Source organism: Falco rusticolus, chromosome 2 (assembly GCF_015220075.1).
Source record: "Falco rusticolus isolate bFalRus1 chromosome 2, bFalRus1.pri, whole genome shotgun sequence".
In the NCBI taxonomy this organism is placed as follows: domain Eukaryota; kingdom Metazoa; phylum Chordata; class Aves; order Falconiformes; family Falconidae; genus Falco; species Falco rusticolus.
This window is the reverse complement of record NC_051188.1, coordinates 37,649,247-37,661,545: the sequence shown is the minus strand read 5'-3', so window position 1 is coordinate 37,661,545 and position 12,299 is coordinate 37,649,247. Positions and strand designations below refer to the sequence as shown.

Below are 12,299 nucleotides of genomic sequence, written 5' to 3'. Positions count from 1 at the left end.
ACATTTTAATCCACCCAAGTGAAGTAAAAACCACACTTAATAGCTGGGCATCAAGAATACCTATTATTGGGAGCATTTGATCATAATATACCCAAGGATACTGATATGTCAAAAGCAGTGAAATGCCAGAGTAGATCATCTGCCTTATCCCATCAATTAAACTGGCATTAAATCTTTTTTTAATTGGGGGCATATCGAATTCACACATTAAAATATTTCACTTTTGAAGAAAGCTATTTCACTCATTCAAATAGCACATGGAACACTTGCATATGCTATTCTAGTCCCTCAGTATAAAACCCACTCAATGTTTAATTTGTGGCACGTCAAAATGATAGAGCATTCCTTATTTATTCTGCTTTTTACTTTTATTATTATTGTAAACAAACTGAATTCCTTTTCTAAATAGCTACACAAAAATAATCAGCACAAAATTGATGGTAGAGATTTAAACGTGTGCACAGACATGTAAGATTACAGCTGTTTTAGCAGAGGCATAGCCATTTATCTAGTCACTTACAGAATATACTTGGGTTGAAGACTACATTGACTGTAAACCAAGTATAAAATATTTATGTTCTTTAACCTTTGCAGTTTAGAAATATATGGTATAAAAGCAAAGCAAAGCATTCCAGATCTCATGACATACTAAACTGCCTGAAAATTACGTATCTTCTGCACAGTACTTATCTATGCATCCATTTTAAGATAGAAATAATTAGTCAAGCTGCATGAAATATTGCAAGGCACTATGACTGCAAACATTTTCCTTAGAAGCAGTTGCAGAATTTTTTTAGAACACCTATAGTGCTATGTTGCCATTATACACCTAATCATTTGCCTTCCCACAGTTTCTACGTATTTGAATACATGTAAAGATTTATTTTTAATATATATTAGGATTCACTTATACAACCATAATTTTGAGAATATAATTACGGCCCTCAACAGCCCATGTATCTGCAAGGAAACTGACTTTTTATGGTCTCTCAACCTTGTGAGGAAAATTAAGTATTGATGTAATTTTTATCTTCACTTTTAAATTATTTGTAATCATTCCCAAAACAAAATTGGAATTTAAAGCCAGAACAGACGAATATATGCAACTGATATGAAATTAATATCAAACCCAAAAAGACAACTGGGAGTCTTTTACGAGTGCTTTGAACAGTATTACCAATACAGAAAGCTTTTCATAGAAATATCATAGAATGGTTTGGGTTGGAAAGGACCATAAAAATCATCTAGTTCCAACCCCCCTGCCAGAGGCAGGTTCACCTTCCACTGGAGTCCAGGCTGCTCAAAGCCCCATCCAACCTGGCCTTGATGATGCTATGAGAAGGTACCTACATATCTGGAGTACCTTCTGTAGTGTAGCTGCTCTCCTACAATAGGTTGCTCTAGAACCTTTCAGAAACAAAAATAAAAACAAGAAAACACCTCAATAGTTGTGTATCAAGTAAAAAGCTAAACCAAGCTAGCCAAATTGTGCAATTAGTCATTCTTGATGCTTATACAGTTCTCAAGAAAGTTAAAGATTTTACTGGAGCTGGATCAAGTCACGTGATGAAAGGACAATCAAACTAGGATTCTTGAAGAAGCATCTACAGACAATAATTCTGAACCATATGTTCCTCTGTATGCACAAGCACTGGGGATTTTTCTGTATGAAGTCTCCTCTAACCTCAATGCTATAAAGGGACTGTTTAAGCTATGCTGCCAATTCTTTCAGCTACCTGGCTAACATTAGACCAACCTTCATTAGCTAGCGTGGCTGTTTGGGAGTTCTCTTCCAAATGAACCTTCAGATTTACGTCAAACTGAATCTTTATCTTCCATTAAGCTTTTACTTATTCTGTATCCAATGCCAAGTGCATCTCATGGGTAAGATTTGTCCTTCTACCACCCTTCAATACTGCCTTGGAAAGCCATATTCCCAACCAGTTCCATCTGCATAAGGCTCAAGTCATTACAGAGAGATTCTGCAGAGACAATTCCAGCAGTTTCTTGGAAGAGCGACCTTGACAAGCGATCCTCAAAATGCTTTGTACAGTTGTTGCCAGAGACTTATTAAGTGCCTGTTAGTGACAAAAGGAAAAGCTATATTAATATATATTAAAAATAGGTATGAATATCTATCAAGATGTTAATCCAAGGAAGAATTTTAAATGAAAACAAAACTCTGAAAACACATAAGAGAAACACAGAACATTTCCACTCTTTGTTTCAAAATGATGTTATATCTCAACGGGGGGGAATAAAATTTTATTCAATGATAGCATTACCAACTTGGCACATTGGCACATAACTTTTAGAATAATTTAAATCAGAAATTCTGCCTTTTTTTAAATTCCTGTTATCTAAAAATGTTGTATACAAGTCCAGGGACAATGAAAACATCTCATTAAAATTCCATTCCTAAATTCAAGACAGAAATGCTCAGAAGCTGTATCTATTACCCTAGTGAGGACAGCCATGGACCAGGGACCTACTGGTTCACAGGTCAAGAAGCACAGATGGCTCATGTCACACCTGCCAAGGGCAAAGGTTCTTTATGACAGGTTTGTCTTAGAAACAGCTAGTCAAGAACACTCCAAAATAGACTCAGAAATCAAGCAAGCTAGTAAATAGTGTGGGTGATCAGGATCCAGTGCTCCTCATCAGCCTTTTTTCTTTAACCACATGGATGTTGCCCCACAAAGTTCAGGAGCTTTCTTTTGACAACCCAGAAGTTAATTTTTACATCAGTTTTGAAGATCTTCCTAGTCATGATTACTTTTCCTGGACATAAAAGCTAAATAAAGTTGTTCTTGTGTATATAAACTCTACTACATTGTGACTGACAAATTATTATATTTGTGGTTTTGATGGATTATGCAAATCAAGAAAATAATCTATATACATACCTAGTTCATCATCATGTTGTTTCCAGATACAAGAATCAATGAGGACAAATATATGAATTCTTGCTTTTCAGAACACATTGATACAAATAGTTTTTATCTACTCAGTCACTGTTCTTCAGATCCTAAATAGGCAGAGCTTTTAAGAGAAGTTATTGCAGAATCGTAAAGCACACAAACCCAACAGGTCTCTTCAAGGAAACTCTCCAGCTGTTTGCTTACTCTGGCTCTCCAGTTCCTCAGCACCAGTGAGAAGACCAGGACCTCATCTCTACTGTTTTACAAAGAAAACCAACATTCTTGAATATTTAATTTGCCTAGAGACAGCTGCAGATACACGTAGCAATTTCAGAATGCCACAATCACTACATAGGAATGCTGCATTGGATTGCTACAGTCTTAAAATTTTCTTAAGTAGGCTTTATTTTTCAAAGTTCACTACATCAGACTGCATTTTTCTGAATTTTATGATTTAGTTCACAGCAAGTATGAAATCTCAAAAGAACACCAAAGTTATTTTGACTTCACAAGTTGCTTTGGTACACTGATTGTAGGGCTCGTTTAGCGCACAGTCTATTTGCAAAGAAAAATCAAAACTGCTTTTTCAAATGAAGCTACGGCTGCACTGCTTTATGAAGCTGAATAGCTGCTATCAGTGGTCTCAGCAATAATTCTGGAAGTAAAGCATCCAACATCCAATGTATTAGATCTACAATTTATTTATTTTCTGGTACAATTTAGCAGAACTCACCAGGATGATTCATAGTATTTGGAAAGTGGTTTCTAATTTAAATCTAACAAAATATGTTGTCTGCCAGTTGACAGTGAAGGACTTAAACATTATACAGCTCATGGTTTAAGCTTCCAAAATTCTTTAGAATTATTAGTGAGTTGCATTATAATTCTCAAGAAGCCGCTTAGGATCCACTAAGGCAGCAAACCATTTGATTCCTTACTATCCTGAAAATATTTATATGATGGGTAAGATTTGACTGCATTCGGACAGTAATCCACATTATGTACTGCAAATACATTCAATTACATCCTCAATATTAAACTTCTTTTCATCCAAATAAACTGGGTTCTATCCAAAAAGAATTTTGTAAGGAGCACTCAAGAGAGAAATTCAGTAGAATTAATTGTACAATTTATACCAATGTCAGATAGAATTCTGTCTTTACAGAACTACCTCAAAACATAAGTGCTATTTCAGTCTTAAATGGTCAGAATAAAGCTTAGAAGGGATTTGCATGGTACATAGATCTTGAGTGCTTCTATGCTAAAGATATAGTGAAATTTCAGCTATTTGTCATAATCACTTAAGTCTCAAAGATACAGCTTGGAATGAAAAGTAGTTTGACATAAGATTCTTTCAAGCATCAATGATAAGTGAAAAAAATTCTAATTCTATGAAACAATAAAAACAGAATTTAAAGTTACAAGAAAGTTAGAACCTACGATTCAACAGGTTGCAGATGTGTGCATGTATACACAGATTTACGTTTAAAATACTCATATGCATCTTGCATTATTTTTTGTTTAAACTAATTTCCTGTACCTTCTAGAAACATTTCTATTTCTGTAATATAAATATTCCTAAAAAGAAAATATGTACCTAAAATTATTTAGAAAATGACTACTGAAACGGATATTTTTTTTTTCTCCCCTTCAACTTTTTAGTCACAGATCATGAAAAACATTAATAGGCAAACTTGTAATTTGGACTTTAGCAACTTTGGAAAATAAACATGGAAAACAGTCAAAACCTATTCAGAATTTCACTGTACAATAATCAACTGAAATTTTTTAACACGTTTCACTAATGCTAGCCTCAAATCTAAATTAAAGGCCCAATCCTGTCTGCTTTTGAGAAAATATAAGTTTTACTTTTACTTTAATAGAAACAATATTAAAACCAAAATCAATTCAAAATGAATAAAAATCATGATACATTAGTATTATATTAACTAACAATGGAGGCTCAATAAAAGGAATGCAAGGCAAAGAATAGAATAGTGCACTGTGGTTTTATTGATGGCAGCAATGACAATTTGCCTCTCACATGTAAAAAGTATTCAGCTTCACATAACTAACAACTTTTAAAAAAGTCTCTTGTGATGTCAGGTCCAAATTCCTTCTGCTCACATGAGCTTTCTTTGATCCACCCCTGTTTACTTGGAAAAAGACAGCAATTCTTCTAGAGTCTTCAGCAAGTTGGAGCTGCCAGTGAATCTCTCCCCACTGTGAGGTGGTTTCTAAATGAAAAAAAAAAAATAATACAGTAGATAAGCATAAAAACTCTCTGCTCTTTGTGCAACACATGCTTTACTGTTCATTCATCTTCTTCCTCCAAAAGAGCAGGTATCTGCTTTTCAGCACTCACAGAGACACAAGTCTTTAAAAGCATAAATCAGAAGGTTGCATTTCAATGCAATAAACACAATCAGTATAATAAAAAGAAAGAATGCTTTCTAGCAATGACTTCTCACAAAAATTGCAGCTTCTCCAGTGGTAAAGACTTCAATACAGATTTTATAGCAAGTGTGACAAGGTGTAGATTAATTCTGCCCTGTTGCAAAGGAACACCCAAGAAACAGATAACGACCAAGCACCCGTAAGTTCACACTCTTCAGTTCTTTCAAGCTCCTCCAAAAGATACGATACTTCAAAACACTCCTTTCCGATTACTTGTTCCCCCTTCTTTTTCATACTGTCAGGACATTCTATACAGGAAGTGTAAGCTCAGGATGTATTTTTATTATTGTTAGATTCTAATTCTTATATCTTGATTCTCTAGGAGGAATATCTTATTTTACAGACCTGTTTAAAGACAGTATTTAACTCATACCCTAAACAACCTAGACTGAGTTGAAGGGCTCTCAATGCAGTACTTTAATAAAATTCTGAGTTAATGCTCTCTGCTTCACACTGCTGGATATTAATAAATGGTCATTTCTAGGTCAACTGCAACCGTGGTGGGGCACTGACTAGCCCATACTTCTCTTACTTCACCTTAACATGACTACTCTATTGCTCTATCTTCATAATAAACACCAAGTGAAGACTTCCTGCAAGTCTGCAGCAATTGTTCTTAACTCAAGCACAGAACAGTGTGGCATGAAGCCCTTCAGAAAGACAAAATCATAAAATGGTTTGGATTGGAAAGGTCCTTTAAAAGTCATCTAGTCCAAACAGCCTGCCATGGGCAGGGACACCTTCCACTAGATCGGGTTGCTCAGAGCCCTGTCCAGCCATCAGGACTGAACATTTCCAGGGCTGGAGCGTCTACCATCTCTCTGGGCAACATGTTAAATATTCCACCACCCTCATCATAAAAAAATTCTTTCTTGTATCTGGTCTGAATGTCCCCTCTTCTAGTTTAAAACCATTACCCCCTGTTGTTTTGACTGGAATCTGATAAAGGAGCTGATTAAAATAGCCAGATTTAGCAAATCATTTTAGTATCAAATACACAAATACTCTAATTGATTATATATTAGCTACTTAGAGTTTCCACTTAAAAGTTCAAGACAATTAAGTTATGGCAGCCAAATAAGACTGCACTGAATGTTTAGATCTAAAGGGAATGAATATTCCTATCAAGCACGATTTTCTCATAATGAATTGCTGTTTACAGTAATAACTACTTAAGGTATGCATAACTCCTACAATATTTGCTATTTGTTTTGCAGAAGATAAAGTGCATAATATTCCAAAAAAGTTAAGACTTACAAAAGTAACCAAAATTTACCAGGTTTAAGCTAATGCTGGTTGTACACTGCACAGGGTAAATTCAGTTTTGGATGGCAAACTGGCACTATCTAACTTTAGCAGATGTTGAAGTAAACAGTCCTGGGCCAAAAAAGGACACAAGAAATACCTCATCTCTTCAACCGAGTTTTAAATTATAATGAAGATAAGAACATATCTGAAAATATTGTCAATAAAAGATGCACTTTTTAAAGTAAGTAGTAGCTGAAAAATTATGTTCAGCTTCATTTTCCAAAATACACCTTAATTATTCCCCGCCCAACCCCCCCCCCCCCCCCCCCGATAAAAAGAAATAAAAAGAATCCATTGCTACTTGTTGACAAATGTTTTTGGGTTTATTTAACTGACACTACTTACCACCTGAATTTAACACCTTTATCTGGAGATGTCTGACAGAAAACAATAGTATTTGAACTGGTGCAGGGGAAGGGCTGTAACTATTTTTTATGGTAGGTAGGTTTTGATACTGAGTCTGCTATCCATTTACATCAGGGTCCTGTTAGAATCTTCAAAGCAAGGTATGAGAACACCCGCAAGGAACAACCACCTGTGCCTTAGGTTGTTCCTTACTTGCCAACAATTTGTTTGCTCTTCTTGAGATACAGGAGTTTCTATCACTCTCTCTCAATATCTGTTTTCTCCCCTCTCCCAGGTGACCAAGGCCAAAACATAGCTTTCCAGACTTATACTGTAATATTAGAGACATATAAAAAATAGTACCTAAAGACACAAAAAAATCTCCCTCGTTTTTAACTGCTGTGTATCCTGAGCACATTTCATTTGGCTGATCACACTGACACTCCTCTGAGCAAACTGAGCTGGTTTGGAGCTCAGATCAGTGCACATGCCAGAACTATTTCTGCATAAATTATCTCATGACATGTTTATTGATACTGATTGATACACTTAAAATGAAAAAAATCAACTTATATGTGCAAAAATAGAATAATTATCACCTTGGCAAGAGTCAGGAATAAATTTTGCTCTTACATTGCCAGTACTCCCCAAAATGAAAAAGGTATTTCAGCATATGATTAAAAAAGCAAAATCATACATTATTGCATGTCAGAAATATCCAAAGCTGCAGAGATCAGAAGCACCCTGAACTTGGAAGACTAGAGCAAGGTAAGGAATGGATCTAAAAAGAGCTCTGGAAAAATAAACTGATGAGGTGGGGTGGGGGAAATGAACAACAGATTCAAAACAAAGACATACTGTAGATGTAGACCAAATAGCCTGCAACTTTACAAAGCTTTCTTTATTCAGGATAAGCTTTTAATCAACATTTGAAAAGTAAAGATTTAGACAATCCACAAGTAAAATGAAAGCAGTACAGCATGCTTGATTCTTTTAGTAAAATAATTATACTGTTTTATCTGAATGGCCGTTTTAGATTTTTGAATGTTCATCTCAGGTGTATTTTCTGAGGATATATATTCCCTTCATTTCTGCTAATCGATAAAGTATAGGTGCAAGTATACCGTTAGGATTCAGAGTATTACAAATATTCCTAGGCCTTGAGCTTGCCATTGAATGAGGAGGTACACAGATTTTAGATTTTAGTGTTGCAAATTCTTCTTCCCATGTTAAGCAAAAGAAGAGAAAGACTATTCACAGAAATGGCTCTTCAGAATTAGAATATGGGACCCTGGACAGAGACAGACAGTATGGCGTTCAGCAGGGACTACACCTGCTTATTTCAGCAAAGTTGGTCCAATGTATGTGAAAGAGAGATTTGCTACTGTTCTCAGGTGAAAAACATATCAAGTAAAAGCTTGCTGACATGAGTCCTTACATAAAGCAAAGTTAAAAAGCTATTTGTCAAAGTGTTTTTATTGCCCTCTTCCCACAGGTGTGTTAAGACTCTACCTACAGCCACAAAATCCAGAGAAACAGATATCCAACTTCTATCATAAATACACCAATATCCCCAAGAAAAAATTAGAAGCAATATGCCAAACATATCTTCCATGTAGGTGATCACAAGTGGTTTCTAAATTAAAAAGACACAACCATAAAACTTCCACTTAAATTATGAGACCTGGATTTATTATCACTAAGTCTCCACTGGTGTAGCAACCACTGCTCTGTGCTTGTTCCTTATAAAGAGATTACTACTATCAAAGAAAGTACGTCACACGTGTGCTTAATTTTTTTTTAATAAAGAGTAAGTTTTTTCTAGGAATTTTAAGTTCTCTCTTTGCTTGCAAAATGGTGATTACAGTAATTTCTTTGATCAAAATATTCATCATCTGCAACCCAGTGCTGAGGGTTCTTGTACAACATACTGGAAAAGTTGCAGAAAGTTCTCTCACAAACTCCACAAAGATTGAAGAACACTGAAGTACAGAACAATCCAGATCTACTTATTTTTAAATCTAAACCCATAAATAACATGTCAATATTATATATTTACCTTTTATTTCTTATTTATTAGTTTCTAGCTCTTGGGGGTTGATAAAATTGTTGAGTAGGTCGTGTGGACCGTCTTGGCTGACCATCACCTCCTCTGCGGAATTCTAGAGTTTGCTCATATGTTTCTTCCTCTTCCTCCTGCAGGCAAACAGCATTGTTTTAAATGGAATAGTAGGAAAATACATTATGCATACATACAAACACACAGAGCTCCCCCCCCACACACACAAATGAATTCTTACACACATAGCAACTGCTATTTCTGTGTTGATGACCACTTCTGAAAATAATTGACATTATGGGAGTGGGTTTTTCAAGCCTAGGAAAGCTAACAAGAAGGAGAATCTCAAAACTCAATCCCTAGGGCAGAACTTATTAAATATTTGCAGGAAAAAAGCATATATATTAAAGTAAAATTATTTTCAAAGAGTCATACAGACAACAAACTCAAGAACCAAGATAACCTCAATAACATGCCAGAGCAGGAGAAATACGAGCTTTTGGGAATTTAGAAATGAGTGGGAAATGAAATAAAAGAATTAGGAAATGGAAATGCAAGGAACAGCATCTGGCAATATGCATGCTAGAAACACAGATCTGAAGCAGTAAATACAAATCTGTGATGCAGTAATAATGAAATAAGCGTACAAGTATCGTGGACAGCAATTTAGGCATGACTTTGCTAAGTGCAGCAGTAATAAATATAACCTCTAAATAATGAGTGGAGAGATAATTACATACTTCAATATTGCATTCATTCCAAGGCATCTCATTACCAGAAATATATTGACAAGTTACATGGAATTGAGAGATAAAACCAACAAAAATAATCAAGGCACTGGAGAGTGATTTACAAAGAAAGATTAAAATAGCTCTGTATTTACTTTGGTCATGAAATAGTGAAATGAAAAACATTCCTATCGTGGATTATTTGAAGGTGGTGCACATTAAAGGTAGAGAAGAATTTTAAAAGCATTAGAGTTGATAAAAAAAAAAAACAGGAGGAAAAATTATAGGCTGAAAAAAATTCAAAAAGTTTCTGAACATAAGTATGATTGTCAAATGATGCCTCAGGGAAACAGTTATACTTCCATTTCTTTAATATCCTAATACTACATTGTAGCAAAGACCAGGTAGGTCCAGAGGGAACATCCTGTAAGAAATCAAAAGCACTGCGTATGTATTTCTTAATTCCCTTTCATTCACAACATAGGAACATACAGGAACACAAACCAAGAACATTAAATGATTCATTAAAAGTTCAACAATTCCAACACCCAGGAACTGTCTTAAAGACTGCAACATGCATGTAACAGTGAACAAGTCACAGCAGTAAAATTCTTACTGTAAGAGACAGAAAGGAAAATCTGCAGCCTAAGTTTCTTTCTGTCGTGAAAAGTCAGATCTTGCTCAAGAAATGTCTCTTTCTGAATCAGCTTGAATATCAATAAACATGCATTTTAAAAATAACAGTTACAGACAACCACATTCCTCATGGTATGGTCTCCTATTTACATGGCACATTTGTGGTCTTGGATATATTTCCAGAACAACAGATTAAGCCCTACTACAAAGAGTCTGCAATAACTGTAGAAGAAAACAGATTTTCAGCATGATTTAATACAGCATAATTGATTTATATCTTTTAGTTTCACTGTAGCCAAAGGCCAAGAACCATGGAATTCTGCCATGAAACTTCTCTTCTCAGTGTACCTCTTTTACTGCTTGCAGCACTATCGATTCCCTTATATAGAGGTCTGGAGACACTGATTATCCAAAAGAAAAAGAAATAGAAAAGCAGATGTCTAACAACAACAACAACAAAATATCCACTTTGCAATACTGTTAGCCCTAGTACAAACCCTCAGCTTAGTATATGAAGTAATCTCCCATCAGTGACAATGCAAGCTTTTTTAACGTTTTAACACCAAAACGTTAAAAGGTAAGCTAGATGCCTCAAGTGTTCCAAGCACCTTTAGCTCCTTCAGTATACTCTAAGAAATGCGAATACCTGAAAATAGTTCCATATTATTTGCCAAAAGAGTAACAAAAGATGCAACTGCAAGTTTTCTTAAAATTCTTTGCCAGAGCTTCATTCTAACATAGAAGAGCTCACTCTTCAAGAATAAACTGGTGAACTTTTACGTGCTCAATATTTGGATTTCTCCAGAACTGTAAAACTAAATGGCATATATGCATAACTGAAAATTTAGCAATGCATACCAGTGTTTTCAAGAGACTGTAGCGAAATAGCATGAATCTTTTCTTTCTAACCTTGGTAGTCTTTGCTCAAAAAGAACAGAAATTAAATAGTTTAGTGCATCGCCTCCCACCTCTAACAGCCAACCCCTTTCTACAAATAAGTGTATCAGAGTAAATTTTTAGAGCAGCAAATCTTTAACTCTCAAAAGTTAATGTTGTTACTTTGAATTCAGTAAAATCAAATTAAAACTAGAATTTGTCTTACACATTTGTATTTTGGTGTAGCTGTCTTTACACATAGAAATGAAAGCTTCAGATTGCATTCCAATTTAAATATTTTTATTACAACAGGCAAGAGTGAAATGTGAAACCACATTAACTTTCTTGAGCCTCTGAATGAAATGAAAGCAAGCAATGCAGCAAATAACAGTAAGAATAAATTAGCAACAGAACACCTTCCAAATGTTCCCCCATACTTCTCTATATAGGCACAGTGGCTCCCCACACAGAGTTACTGATCACCTTGTTTAAGCCTGCCATCTCCACATCAGATGACACATCGTCATTTGCTTCTTGTGTCTCACGTATTCACATTTAATCCTAATTGGATTTAGCAAGGTGTTATTTTGGAGAATGTTAAGACATATATTTATTAAACATTGTTTCTTGTTTTGCAAGTACTTGCATTTCTTTTCTTCCACCATTTCTTGATCACTGACCCTCAATCCACCACCACCACTGATCTTTCATCTTTCTTCTGTTGCCATTTTATTTTATTTCCATTTTAAGGATTTTTTTTTTTTTTTTTTTTTTTTGGGGGGGGGTGTCACCTTCATCTCAATTCACTTTAAAATCTCTCCACCCCATGCTCAAAACTGCAATCTCTCTTCTGGAACAGCATCTACCCTTTGTAGGCAAAACTTACGATCTCTAATGTTCACTTCCTTGTTTTTCCTGTTCAACCTAAAAACTTCAGCTGCCTACATTTTTTCCACTATAACCTTGCAA

The 12,299-nt window shown here is 35.2% G+C and overlaps 1 protein-coding gene across 3 annotated transcripts in view; it reads right to left on the bottom strand.

The window, feature by feature from the left end:
- Positions 1-3,606: 3,606 nt before the first annotated feature.
- The window catches only part of TDRD3 (tudor domain containing 3), a 110,321-nt gene continuing 101,628 nt past the window's right edge, over positions 3,607-12,299 (bottom strand). For 2 of the 3 annotated variants that reach the window (XM_037375857.1, XM_037375858.1), the window contains 2 exons: positions 9,091-9,227; positions 4,603-5,158 (listed from right to left, as the gene is read on the bottom strand). In XM_037375857.1, coding sequence (XP_037231754.1) covers positions 9,108-9,227 — 120 coding nt within the window. In that variant the 3' untranslated portion in view covers positions 4,603-5,158; positions 9,091-9,107. Of the gene's footprint in view, positions 5,159-9,090; positions 9,228-12,299 lie in introns of all 3 variants that reach the window. The other variant, XM_037375859.1, reaches the window with a different exon arrangement.